The sequence below is a fragment of the Argiope bruennichi genome, chromosome 8 (genome assembly GCF_947563725.1).
Source record: "Argiope bruennichi chromosome 8, qqArgBrue1.1, whole genome shotgun sequence".
NCBI classification, from domain to species: domain Eukaryota; kingdom Metazoa; phylum Arthropoda; class Arachnida; order Araneae; family Araneidae; genus Argiope; species Argiope bruennichi.
This window is the reverse complement of record NC_079158.1, coordinates 44,607,659-44,623,311: the sequence shown is the minus strand read 5'-3', so window position 1 is coordinate 44,623,311 and position 15,653 is coordinate 44,607,659. Positions and strand designations below refer to the sequence as shown.

General features: G+C 26.5%; 1 protein-coding gene across 2 annotated transcripts in view; it reads left to right on the top strand.

The window, feature by feature from the left end:
* The window catches only part of LOC129980931 (uncharacterized), a 259,342-nt gene that overhangs the window by 188,291 nt on the left and 55,398 nt on the right, over positions 1–15,653 (top strand). For both annotated transcript variants that reach the window (XM_056091431.1, XM_056091432.1), the window contains exons 4-6: positions 8,708–9,028; positions 10,164–10,292; positions 14,767–14,888. In XM_056091431.1, the coding sequence (XP_055947406.1) occupies positions 8,708–9,028; positions 10,164–10,292; positions 14,767–14,888 (572 nt within the window). The remainder of the gene's footprint in view (positions 1–8,707; positions 9,029–10,163; positions 10,293–14,766; positions 14,889–15,653) is intronic.

Below are 15,653 nucleotides of genomic sequence, written 5' to 3'. Positions count from 1 at the left end.
CACCGGCCTATTTCTCTCTGTACAGTTAACAAGAAAATCTGGGTTAAAGCGTCAGAAAAGTCATGTCTTAGTCATAAAAATTATATAGAAAAAATTAAATAAATAGGAACCTTCTTTCAGCATTTTTATTATTAACTTTTGGTTATCAGTTGATTTACCGGGAACACAGTTGAAATATTTAATTTCTGTTAAACCCCTTAAATCTTATTGAAACAATGAAAGCTAATTTTAAAATTGAGCGAAAAAATATCTTTTATCTAAATTAAGGGAAAATATAGGATAAATAAATTGATATCATTATATAATTAATATCATTATTTATCCTTATTAATTGATATTATTATAAAGATAACTTTTTAAAATATGGACTTAAAAATTAGTTTTGTTCACTTCTAATTTCGGAAGTATTGCCAAAAATATCATTAATTCAGAATATCACTTAATTTTTGTTAATTAAAATTTTAGAAAATCGCTCTGAGGTGCATTTTTCTACTTTACAAATTACATAGTATTAAATACGATAGTTCTAAGTCAAACGACTCTCTCTATGTGACACCAACACATACATACTCATTTATTATTAATAGAAATTCATATCCATAGTTCAATATCATATAATAATAATAATAATGATAAAAGTAAGAATCCTATGAATTAAACATTCTACTGATGAATTAATCATTCATTCCTTTCAAAAATCCAGTTAATTAAGTCACGTGTTTGTACATCAATTACTGTTGCCAACTGACAGAAAAAAAATTCCAATCCTTGGGTGAGTTCATTTGAATTCAATCAATTTCAGCGGCGAATTTAACTATAAGAAAGGACTTATTTTGTTTGCCTTTGGCTCCAAACAATAAAACGTGATTAAAAATAAATTAGAGAGCCTTACATGTAAAGAAACTATTATTGCTTTTAAATAAATGAGTAAAGGGCAGAAAAAATCTAGAACAGCGCAACAAAAGGTCTGGGTGCGTGAAGAACAATGCGGTAATAAGTGATTAAGAAAACAATGCTGTGTGTAATCTTAGGATCGGATATTTTTTCCTTTCCTAAAAAGTTAATTGACCCGCTTGAATGGCAATCAGAGCGAATACGAATCAACTCATGTTCTTTTTGCAATATTTAGATAAAGTCTGGACTTGCCTGATTAAAATTTTCAATTAATTTGTAAGTAAGTGTATTAGATTGAATGGGTTTCTTGCCAAGATAATCAGCTGTGGTTTTTTTTTTTTCTGATGTTTTTTTTTGGTTTATTTTGATTTAAGTTGCTGATCAATAAGATCTTCGATCAATATCAGTAGTATAATTAAATAAGGTATCCATGTGTTCATTTCGCTAAAATGCCAAACTAGTGCACATGTGGTTAAAAAAAATATAAATTCGAGTTTTGGTGCTAAAACTATCAAAACATTTAACATTTAAAAATAATTTTGGCTTCAAGCATTATTTAATTATTGAATACGTTACATCATAATGGCAGATTTAGAATAAAAGGTTTTTTTTTTTTTTTTTTTTTTTGCGTAAAGACGATTTATTTTCACGTGATATATGCGTGTTAATTTAATTTTGGAATCATTCGTGCATCCTCTTGGAGGCAAAGAATAAAAGGTATTAACGGGATGCACGGTTATTTCTGTTATGATTCTGTGACGACGTTTAAGTTGACTTCACTTCAGAAACCTGTGATTAAATCATTAAGTAATTTATCTAGGAAAAATATTGGGACATTGGTTTTATTGTTTTTAATTTAAAAAACTGAATTATAAAGAATATATTATTATATGCTGAAAGTTCACGTAAACAGTGTTTAAAAGTATCCGAGTCCCAATGTCATCAAAAATGTGTTCGCTGTTTATTAAACGCTGATTCTGTCTAAATCAAATATCCTCCGCTGGAGAGGTGTGGAAATTTGAAAAAATGAATTCTGGCTTTGGTGTCATTCATGTCTCTGGCTGCCGTACAAAAGTAAGAGGATTGCTCTGAAATAATGCTTGTGTGAAGTTGAAAAAGGCATTAGACTAAATAAAATAAATTTTTAATTAAAAATACTTCATATCATTCTTATAGAGCTCTTATTAAACTCTTTGACAATTAATTTAATATGAGATATGAGTATAAAATTGATTATATTTTTAAAGGAATATCAATTTTCTATATTAAAATGTCATATGCCAAAAAAAGCCATAATCTACCAAACGTACAGAATTTGGCATTTGATGACGTATGGTATTTTGTGACAAGAAAAAACAATCATAACATATCACGCAAATCCAATTGATGTACTTAACCGTGACAAATGCTCTTAAACAATAAACTTCTTTGAAAAAAAATTAATATATAAACTTTTGATATAACAGTGATATATGTGCATATAAATATGATATATTAATCTAATTTTATACCTATTTGAGTTGATACTTCACATGTAAACATTATACGATAATTATTAATTTTTATGCCATAAATTTATTAATGCTGTAATAAAATACTTTTTTTGCTAATATTTAAAATCACACTTGCTTTTAATATAACTTATTCTTATAATTTTTGTTTGAAATTTTACTTTAAGTAATAAATAATTTATCTGGGAAGCTTTCTAAAATCCATTATTTTTTAAATTAAATCGCAGATTTTATTTTTAATACTTGTACAAAATATGATTTTTAATATAAAATGCTAATTTGTATATTCAGTGTTTAGCGACTTGTTTTCGAATTTAAGGAATAAGATGTCTGAAATATTCTAATTTTAAATTCTATGTTATTTTAATTTATGAAAAGAATTTTTATTTATTAACTGAATTCAAATTTCTTCAAAATAATTCAATTAAGTTTATTATAAAAGGGAAAAAAATATCGTTTGTTATAATAGGAAAATTCTCTATGTGAATAAAATATTTCATTAAAAATTGTTCGATAATAATATTCAATTTTTTAAGACGTTTTACAGTGTTATTACTTAAAAATAATTATAATCTATTTTGATGAAAAAAATTGTTTCGTGTCACGTTCGTTATCTACTCTGCTTTTATCAATATAGAATACATTTTGAAATTAAGCTTTCTCTTCCTAAAATTTTATTTATGCGAAAATAATCGAATTTTCAGACATTTCAGAAAGTATGCATGAATAAATGTTTTTATAAATTTCTATGAAACTCATTTTTTAATATTTTGTATGGTCGAAGTTGCAAGAGAAAGTAATTTTATTATGAGTATAATAATTTCAAAAAATGTGCCATTATATTTGTTGTTGTTGCTTAGTTGTTATATGTTTTAGTAGGTCTTAATATTTAGTTTGAATTATATAATATTGTTTTTTCAAATTTCTAAAATGATGAAAATAATTCCACATATTTTTTTGTTTCTAGTAAATATCAAAAGAGCTTTATTTCTTAAAGGCTGCAATTTTTTTACGTCCTTTAAAATAATAACTAATTGTATTTTTGATCTCTCTTATTTGTTTAAGATTATTAAGGGTTATATATATAAACAAACAATGCCTATTTTATTTCTTAAGTTTAAATTGATGTACTTAATCGTTAAATTACTTCATTTGAAGTAATTTAATGAAAAAATGGCGAATAATTTTCATTATCTGGAATATCAGTATAATACCATCAAACCTGACTCGTTCTTCATCAAAGTTAACTTCGCTTATTATTGTATGTTTCATAATATAACATATTATGAAATTTACTATGTGCTTATTGTCAGGCGAATAAACATTTAAACGAAAGATATTTTTTTAAGTCTTGTACCTTTCAAGTTAATTTTAAAAAATGTAAACAATCATGATTTGAAGGAATTAATATTTTTCAAAAAATCGGCTGACTTGAAATGTGTTAATACGAATTTAAGTTTAATAAAGTATACACTATTTATAATCGTTTGGTTACATAATTAATAAAATATTTCAATTTCATAATCAACCAATAAATATTTTCCCAGAAATAAAGTTTTAATTTAGGACGCTATTCGACATGTGAATGTTTTTAAATAAATTCTTTTTGAAAGTTGTTGCTGTTCTCTACGATAACACATTCTCCTCTACACAGATGAACTTAACCTGGACCTCCATTCATGAAGTTATGGGGAACAACGAAGACTTCCAACTGGCTATACCTGTTTTAATACTACTCTAACACGGATAAGTTCACTGACTTAAGGGTCATAGAATCATTAATTTCTTCCGCCCACTATCTATCACCTTCTCATGTTTTTTTTTTTTTTTTTTTTTTTTTTTGTAACAGAAATAGCTCTTGTTATGACGCCCGTATTGATAAAGGAAACTCTGAGTGATTAATAAACAAACTGTTTATCTTTTACTTTAAAAAATATCTGAAAGAATTGTAAGCAAAAAATACATCTTTGTTTAAAAAAGGAAAATTTTACATAACTATGAAGATTAAAATATTTATTTCTCGTGAAATTTTAACTCGCAGACGATAATTTTTCAAAGATAAAATAATTTTATCTTTCTATTTTTGTTAAACTAAACTCAAATTAATAAAAATTTCATTTATTTGTTCTGATAGTGTTCTGTTTCCATTTTAATTCGCAGACAATAATTTTTTCAAAGATAAAATAATTCTATCTTTGTTAAACTAAATTCAAATTAATAAAATTTTTATTTTATTTATTCTATTTTATTTATTCTGATAGTATTCTGTTTACTTCCTATTTTAATGATACTTTAAAAAGTTGTATTATATGAGTAATTAAATAAACTGCAATTTATCTAAGTAATTCATACACTTCTTTACCTTTCAACATCAATGTTGATTCTAAACATGAACTTTTATAACGCCAAAATCTTCTAGATTTCAGACAATTAATAAAAATCAATAGATTGCAAAAGCAAATTTCCAAGAACTGCTCTTTACGTACTCAGAAATTGATCGTGGGATTCGATTTCGTCATGTTTTCAGAAGTGTATTTTGATACCAATTATCAGAATTGATGTATTTTGCTTTTTTTTTACTTCGATTGTTAAAGTTTAGATCTTCAACCATTATTTGTAAATCCTTTTTCAAAGCTTTTACATCAGACATCCAGTTTAAGTCTCCGATTTCAAATTTTAGCTTGTTTTATTACGAAATTCAAAAAGATATTTTTTCAAATAATTCGTATGTAACATCCATATAGTTTCTGTTCAACTTTTATGCTTAAAACAAATGCAGTGTTTACTTAAGACTGATTTAAATGCAATGTTTGTCTTTTATATGATCTTGTTTCGCAAGAATATGTTGAAATCAGACGATATTTAAGTTTAACAAGAATCAATATTTAGTCATTAAAATAAAGGAAACTTCTTTAAAATCTTTTGACATGAGACATTTCTGTGAATAAATTATTTGTTGTATGAGAATCTTTCAAATCATTTTTTTTTTCAGTTCTAGTTTAAGTGACTTTGTAATGTTAACTAGAAACCTTAATTTTTTCATTTTAATCATTTTTCTACAACTTATTTCCGATGTACTAATAAAAAAAATATACATATTCTTTCCCAGACTGCTCTTTCATATTTTTGTATGCAGTTGTAGATTATACTCTATTTGAAATATTAACACAAACTTCATTAAAGAAATATTTCAATATATTGGGAGTATAAATAAGACTTTTATTCAAAATATGGTGTATGAATATGGCTGAAAATTTATTCAAAATATTTATCCACAGAAACTGCATCATTTGTTCATTTTTCATGCCATGTTCCGTGATGAAAAAAGTTCGATTGTTTAGATGCAATCTAACTAGCAAGCAATTTTTGATATATGCGTGGGAATTGAACTTTTCTCCAATAAGGGCATTCAGCATGGAGCGAAACAAATAGTAGTCTGAAGGATCAACACCTGGTGAATACGGCAGGTGGGAAAACACATCTAAGCGAAATAATTCTAAAGTTTCTTTCACTGGTTTGGCGATATGTGTACGAGCTTTGTCGTGTTGGAAAACAATCTAGATATGTCTTTCACCATATTCTGTACATTTCTGCATCAGTGTTTCGTTCAAATTGATTAACTGTTTCTAGTATCGTTCACCGCTGACGATTGATCAGAATTGCAACAATCTTGTTATATACTTTGCTCTTTATCAAGTGTATTGAAATCATCGTTTTTAATGCATCGGGATCATTCTTTACAGGTTATACTAGATGGGGCACATTTAACATAAATATCCAAATGTAATCGATGTGTTTCTGCTGTTGTTTTCTTTGCAATGAAACAAGGTAACATAATTGTCCCCAAATGCTGTTTTTTGAGAAAAAAAATTCTGCATGTGTTTTTGAAATTTAATAAATATATATTTTCTTTTAAATATTAACCAGGGATCACACATTAACCTGCAAAAGTTGTAAAACCTTTTAAATACAACTTTTCTGATTTATTTGCACTGTACTACTTTACGCCATCTATTAAAAGTAATCGGAGTCATATTTATATGTTACATTTACACCCATAATAAAAATTCGTACATATATGTAATTTAAAAATTTTAAATACCAAATGATAATAATTAAATTATTATTATTTAGAGGACCGTGAAAAAACACTAAAGGTCATAAGAATATCTTTATTTTTATTTTATGCTTTTCAGAACATAAGAAAATGAATAATGGAATTAAGTCTTAACCAACAGAAGAGTACAAATCTGATAATAAAACCTCATCTTAAATTTCAGTTTTCTAATTCATTAAATTATATCTTTCAAAGCATGAAAATAAATAAAATTCTATTAAAAAACCCTTTTTCTTTCCGGAAAAAAAATGCAGGTTATTTCAGATATCGATTTCTAATTCTGCTTCACGAACATAAATTCTTTCTTTTCTAAAATCTTCATCGAATCAAATATTATTGATTCGACAAAAGCCATAAGTTAAGTCGTATGAGATTATGCGCATTAAATTGTATTTCGAAGCAAATGCATTGTAAGATTTATCGTTGTTGTAACACAGCAGTATTCAGTGGAGCAATCATAACACTCACCTTCTTCGGGTATTAGCTGAAGGCACTTGAAAACCGCTATATTATCATCGGATATTCAATAGATTATATTCACAGTTGATTTCTGCCGCAAAATGCCTTTAGGGAAGTCATAATCTATAGCATCTTCATTTTATGTGCATCATTTCACAGATTCGAGATTTTGGATTAATTACTAAAGTTAACTGATGAATTATACAGGATTATCTTCTGTGACTGTGGTCTACTAAAGAGAGAAGATAATAAAGGATTATATTTACATGATTCCATGATCTGAACGGTGGTTCATCTGAGGTAACTTGATACTGACTTCTTAAAGGCAGAAAAAGAATTTTTATGGACGTTGGGTAAAATTAATAAGTTTAAATTACATTGGGAGTTTTCTCTATTTTTATTATTGGTAAATAAATAGGTGATTAATCATAATTCATCAATGCATATCAAAAATATTTAAGAAAAGAACTCTTTTAATGAACAAAAAAAGTTTATAAACTACTCAAGAACAGAATGCATTACAGATTTATTTTAATTTATTATTTATGCATCATTATACTGTAAGCATAAATTATCTATATATATTTCGCAATTTTTTTTTTACATTATACCATTAAATAACTGTTTCTCATTTTTCAGAGTACGTATTATTTGAAACATGATAAATATTTTAAACGCTTCTTCGTAGATGCAGACGATAAAATAACATTTAAAATATGGAACATACAAAGAAATATTGTGAATAGCAAAAGAATTATTTGTATAAAAGTCATACACAAAGGATTTATAAAACGGAACAAGAATGTTTTGGAATAATATTATTTTGCTGCACAGATGACGTTAGTTTAATAACAATGCAAACGATTTTTATAAAAATGCAAAATTTTTCATATCGTTGAAATATAGTGATTTTTTTTTTCTGTAATGGCATTTAAAAATCGAAAAAACTTTGTATTTAGAATTGCAAACTAAGGCAAAAGTTTTCTAGTTCCGGAATTTCTATATATATTACCTTTTCTAACTTTCTTTTCTTTTTATTTTTCCTGTTAGTTTTGTGGTATGAAACCTTAAGGCATTTTGTGAATATATATTCGTTTATTTTTTCAATGCGTGTTCGTTTTCCATTCTTTTCTTCTGTTTTTATTGTTTTAAGATTTTCGCTTGTTCGATATTTTTCATTTACTTAGCAAACGCATTTGATACGAATTCTGTTTTTCATTCAAATTTATTCAAAATAGAAAAGTTTCTTCAAAATGTAATATCGGCATTTCTTTTTGCTTTACAGTTTTGTTGTTTGAACGGATATAGTTTAAAATTTTAAATTAAATTTTAGCTTTTTATCGAATGAAATTTATTCTTTATTACATATAGAATGATTAAAAATTTCATTGAAGAATTTGGAACTACCGAAACTATCAAGATTCTACATGAACTGTCTAACATCGATTGCTTCTAATGCTTAACGACGAAATAGAAATATTATATAATGTTTAATATTAATTTCTACGCAAGAATTATCGTATTAATATTTATGGAACTCCAAATATATTGGGAAGAATATACTTGTAAAAATATCTCACAGAACTCCAGACATGTATTGTGGTGCTGAATTTGTATAATTATTATGAAATAATGACTAATAATTATTCATTTTAATATTTATAATTTGTCTGTGTTTTTTTTATTATTTAGAATTCCTTTTTTCAATTCTGTCTTTTCTTTCCAGACAAAATGGCGAAAACGAAGTGGAAATATCTCTTGCTGTTCGTCCTTATCAACTTGGTGCAATCTCAAGATCTATTAACTGAAACTTGTCCAAACCCTGAGTCGAACTTTGCTCAAATCGAACCTGATGCCGATGTCGTCGTGGGCGCTGTTCTGCAGATGCATGAAGCAGGTCAGGGTGTCTTCGGATGTGGTCAGCCATCCACTGAAGGTGTCCAGTACTATGAATCTTTCAGGTGGGCAATCAACGCCCTAAATCAGAAATCGGGTGAAGTGGCTGGTGTAACAGTATCAGATTCTTTTATACCAGGTGTCAAAATTGGTAAGTTTGAACTCTTTAATGTTTTTTAATCAATATACGTTAGCTTGCTGTTCAAAATAAACAACATTCTTAATTTCGGCAACTTAAGATTATGAATTCATATTATCAGTTTGATTTAGTTGGACTACCATGTCGATTTGAATCTACATGAAAATTATATTGAGATGAAAGTTGTAATTTTGAAATGTGGTCACGCTCCTATTAGCAAAAAATGCTTAACAATACATTCAAGATATTGGCGAGTATTTAAAAATTCGAAAAATATCGTGTGCTAATAAGGACTTGAGTGACATCGTCTCTCCAAACTCCCACTCTGCACTTACTCTTAAAGGATGAAAATTCCAAAATTTTAGAAAACAAGTGGAAAATTTTTTGAAAGGTTCAAACACAATTCCTGAAACTCTAATTTAATAATTATTTAATAACTATTTTATCTTTAATTCCATCTCAGTATTGAAGCGTCCAATTCGTTCTATTAATAATTGTCGAATTAATTTTAATCCATTAGACAGTATTATTTGAACTATGAAAGATGGCCGTTTATATTTCGAAATGCAAATATACATTCTATAGAGTGGGACTTTGTTACCATGTTTTAAAATCCAATTTTATGAACATCTTATAAGTTATAAAAAGTAAATAAACATATAATTTAACTTAATATAACTATATGGTCTTGATTTTGTAATTTTATTTTAATTTTAAACTATCATTTATGTAAAATAAATAAACACATAATTTAACTGTATGGTTTTGATTTTGTAATTTTTAAAATTTTAAACTATTATTTATGCTTGAAGATTCGCGAATCAAAAAATTTATTAATAAACATGACAATATTGAATTATAAATATAAATAATAAATACAATTAATTAACAATAAGCAAAAAATATTCACTAATAATAATAGCGTGTAATATTATTCTAACTGTATTCGCAACCTCAAACAGAAATTAGAATTACATAAAATGAAAATTAATTTGCGATAAAAAAAATGTACTTTGCTCTTAACCACTTTGAATAAACTGATCGTTTAACACATATACATAAATATATTTTCTGCTGTTTTCATGAACATAAAAAAGAAATCATTTTATAGCTGTAAATAACAATTTTTGCTCTTTGTTTCATACAGGTTTACAAGTTTATGATTCGTGCGGTCATAAAGAGCTCGCAATGCGATATATGACAGAATTATTTCCCATCATGAAATCAGGTTCTTTAGAATGCAGTGATTCCAAAGATAATTCCACGTCTATCATAGGTAAGTGGATTGAGACTTTCTTGGAAGTGTATCGCCAAAATGGCATTGAAATTCCTTTCGTTTCCCATTATTTTTATCGAATTCCATAAACAAATGTGCATCTGCTTCAGATGCAATAATAAATCCCATTTAGATAAAAGCCGGGTTTTACGAATTACGGTTCATTGCTGTCCTAGGAATAATTTTGCCATTTTCATAGATAATGGAGATTTTAGGAAGTAATTCGATTATTTTTCGGATGAAAGTGTTCTTTCGTAGAATCTGTTAAATTGCAAAGAAAAATAACGGTAAAAGGATTATTATTCCATTTTAGAACATCTTTCGATCAATAATTTTAGCAAAAGAATCAAACGCTAATAAGAAGCAAAACTTGATAAGAATTGTAATTATTTCTGCAAAATCAACCAGAAATCTCTAGTTTGTTTATAAAAATCTGGCAATTCGCAATTAAAGCCACGATAATTCGAATTTAATAAAAGAAAGTATTCTTTATTAAAATATATAACTCAGTATCATATGCCCAGATGAAAAGTATTTTAGCATAAATGAAAAATAATTCAAAAGGCAGAACAGTGAAAATATCGTCTGCTTTCTTTATTTAAAAAAAAAACTATTATATCTAGCATAATTTCGACTTCTCTATAATTAACAATCTATTTTAATGAGTGCTTATTTCACCGCTACAATATTCCTTTTAATGCTGTTCATTTTAAGAATCGTTCTTTTTAAGATTTTTATTTAAATTAATATAATGAATACACATCAAACGATACCATTAACTAAAAATCCATACCCGAAGTAATCGTAGATTCTTAAACGATTTGTTAACTTATTCTTCAACGAAAAAAGAATTCACATTCGTTTTAGAATTCTGAATCGAGCTAACTTTTTTTTTTCGTCTTGATGTAATCAGAAAAAGGTGGCTCTCTATTTATCATCTGGTTAATGCTTTTCGAATACTTGAGTAAAAAAGAACACTTTTGCCAAGGAATGTGTAATTTGTGAAATTTAAACGAATATCGATAGTTAGCAGTGAATGTCTTTAAGTTTATCCGTTCTGATAAAAAATATAAAATGCAAACTGTAGTACTAAGGACCAGGTCAATAAGTTAAATTAAGCGGGGTTGACGGTGCGGAAAACTAGAACCATCAATTATGGAAAGTAATGCTCCCGTGGAAAGATTCTTATCTTAAAAGGCAACTTAAATAACTGGAGAATAAAAATTGTCGTTAGAAAAAAATGTTTGTTTTTTAAAGATTTTCTGACGTATATGAATATACATGCAGTAGTTAATTGCCCTGAAAAATTACTAAGCAGAAAATGAATAATTTTTAAATAATATTTTTACGTAAGATAATACTTTACTTGGGAACTTCATTTTACTTTTATATGTTTTTTTTATTTACTCTGATTTTGTAATTTTCCCCTCATCAGATGAGACAAATGTGTGATTTACTTTATCACTATTGAAAAACATCTTAAAGACTAAATCTCATTTAATGGTTTTGGATGAATTAATTATGCTAAATATCTCATGACACATTTATTTGAATGTTTTTCTATAAAAATTCTGTTTTATTATATCTCTTGGATTACTTATTTTCTATTTATCTCTCTACCTATCTATTATCATTTAATAATATTTCCTAAAAACTTAACAGAATTTCTAAAAACTGTGTAATCTTCATTTACTTCACCTTATTTAATTTTTATTAGAAGTTACTTGCAAATATAAATAATAAAATAAAATGCGGAATAAAGCAAAATTCATAATAGCAGTCATAATTTGAAAATAATTATTATTTCCAAATTTATGTCCTTTTTTAAAATAAGTAGAACTATTATACAAATATAAACTTTTGATCTTTCACATATAAGAAAATTAAAATAATTTAAGTATTATTTTTTAGTGTTGTAAAAAAATTTGTTATATTACTTCAACCATACGAATACCAGTAATTATTTTTAATGCTAATCTTTTCTTTTTTTATGTTTTAAAAAAATTCCTGAAAAAATAATTTTGAACCGATTATTTTATTATATGAATCTTTAATTATTTAATTAAAATTTCTTTACTTAAAACACATTTCAAGTCAACACGGCATTATTCGAGAGATCATTATTCAGAATTCTTTTTAGTTATTCAAACAAAATGTTCTAGAAAACACTTTTGGAATTTCATCTCACTTTCTAAGTTCAAAGTTATTCGTACCTCTGACACCACTGGGTCAAACTTCGAAAACGATTTATAATTTGTCTCATTCTACATTCAGCATAGTATCTTTTAAAATGCGTTATGAATGCTGATTCTGTTCTCAAAATCTTTTGCATCATTTATATTAAAAATAAAACGATAAAAAAATACTATAGTTTTTTCCTACTGAACTCAATGCATTCTCAAATTAAAATTATTTCTTATATTCTTCTTGATAGTTGCGTTCTAAATAGTTTCATTACGTCGTCAATAATTGCAGCTTGTTGAATTCCTTAAGCTACAATTTTTGAAAGAACTTATCATTAAATCTAGCATTTTCAAAGTCGTCTGATTGCTTTTTATTTTTATTGAATCATCCAAGCAATGCGGTTTATTTATTATTTGACTTATTTATTTTTTCCGATATGTATCGCTCATAACATTTTAATTTACAAAAATAACTTTTACATTTTAATTATACATTTTCTAGTATGCATATATAATTCTCTAGGTTGTTATTATCATTATTACTAAATTTACTTTACATTATTACTTTTTCGTTTGCCTTTATATATACTATACCCACTTATTATACTGGCTCTAAAAATGATTATTTAAAATATCGGCATTTGTATTCGTGTAACATTTTTAATCTTTTATGTTTTGATTCATCCTTTCAATATTTAAGAAAATTAATCTCTTTCATTATATTATGCATGGGAAAACTGAAATTTCTTTATTGATATCATTTGACTCTATTGTTTGCGTTTATTTAATTAACTGTAATTATGGCATGAAGATAATAAATTTTTCAAATATTAATAATGATGATTGATTCTTATAACAAATAATTGCTTCACTTCATTCATTTAAACTTTTCTTCTTTGTTTGATATAAATTAAATTAAAAATAAAGTAACGGAAAGTACTTAAGCTCCTTTCTGTTGTTTATTATTTATCTTAGAAATCGTTTATTTTCTTATTTTTAGTAACATCTGGTCATTATCGATTCACTAGTGGAATTTAAATATTGGGAAACTATAATTAAGTCGAAATATGTGATGAATACACAAAGAAGTACGAATTTATTAGTTTTCTTGTTAATGAAGTTTCCATTTCGTTTATATCGCATGGACGTTTTAATTTATTAAAGGTACTTAAATAATCATTATCACATTCAGTGTGTTTAGCGTGAAGATGAATTTAAAATGTTCTTTGTTCTTGCTTTCTTTAATATATGTTAAAATTGCACTATGATAAATTCAAACATTAATAATATTGTATTTCTGCAATTTTCAGTCCTACTTTTAGAAATAAACTTTCGTTATCTTAACTAATTTTGTTTTAAATGAGAGTTATAAAGTATATGCATACAAAAAATTAAATAGAATATTTTTAGTCATAGTTTAATAGTTTTTAAGTTTAAAACTTGATTTATTTGAAATTTTTATTATAATAATTTCTTATACCAGAGTGAAGAAATTTCTTATACAAGACTTTGTAGAAATGAAATTTTTGCTAAACGACTTTAATAAGAACATTTTTGATAAATGTTTTTATTACAGATGTTTTAATGTTCTTATTTAAAGATGTTTGAATTTTCGTATAAGACATATTAATGTTCTTATTTAATTTTTTAAATTAATTTGAACAGTTATCAAACCAGACACCATTTATTTCAAACTTCCCAGTATTTAATAATAGCATTCATAAAATTCTGTATAATAATATATTTGATTAAATTTCTAAGAAATTCTATTTGCATTTTTATTTTTAAAGTTTTTTAATTTTATTACTAACATTCTTAAAGAATACTACAGTTCAACACTATTCTTTCAAGAATAAAAAGGTAGAAAAAGGAGATCATTTGGAATGTAAATTTTATCCATTTCATGGCTTCGTCAATAACGCATCTCCCATAAATGGAAGCAGAGTTCATTATATTCGCATCTAAGCTCTAGTTCTTTTCTTTCGTGCAATTCTTACTCAGATAATATCCACCGCCCAAAACATGAAAAATGCAAAATTGCTCCCTATGGCGTGATATAACAGCATTAGGGGAACATCCCTCGAAGAATTTACATCCATCCATCCCCGGAAATAAAGTTATTCCCCCCCGTGACATATCCAAATGAACTCATCGAAATAAATGGCCTTAATTTACAACTTATCGTTATGGCGACACGTCTTGCCGCTGCCATCTGTCTTATCCAATCAAACTATGTGGAATTTTCCTTAACAGCATTAATTTATCTGCTTTTCTCTCTATTTCCTCTGCAGGAATGGTGGATATGAGCTCCAGTCTGACCGATTCCCGTGTTGCAGAGACTGCTGGTCGATATATCATTCCGGTGATTCCTTTGAAGCAAGAGACTGCTGTGCCACCAGAGCAACTGGCAAAGGTAATAATGAACGGATTCGACAATCATCGGGTTTCCCTTTATTGTTGGGAATTAGTTTGACAGGAGTGGCAACATCTGTGATGGCAGGAAAGAATGAGTTCGTTGGTGGTATATTCGTGATTTGGAATGAATCGCGTGGGATTTGTTTGGATTGTTTAGGTATTTTGATCTGGTTGAATAGAATTTATTTGAAGATACTGGTGATATCATTAATTACCAAAGATAATTATAAACAACAATTTTATTTATATAATTTATTCTGTAGATAAATTATTACAGTATCAAATACTATTTACTATTATAAATTGGAAATCCATCATACGTTTTGTTGATATATTTTTATTAAAAATATTATGAGGAGATTATTACACTATAATTTTATGGAATACATTTTTAAATTGGCAATGCTTTTAGGCTGGCTAGATTGTCACAATATCATATAAATAAATAATTGTGTCATGAATTATGCAAAATATTTCAATAAGCTGTATGGGCTCGATAGCTGAGCCTAGTTGTTTTTACATGGTTATATTCTTTAGTAGTAGGTGCTGAGTTTTTCAAAATTTTAAGGTATTTTTAATCAAAAATTAATCAGTTATATGTATACGTGTTTAAAAAAATTTCAGCCATACCAATTTTGTTTTTATAAAAAAATCTAATTTTAGTAAATTTTTTTTTGGAAACTTTTACGTATATTTTATGACAATGTTTTTCACTGTGCTAAACTTTCGATTTTAACTAATGTGACGACTTGTACTTATATTC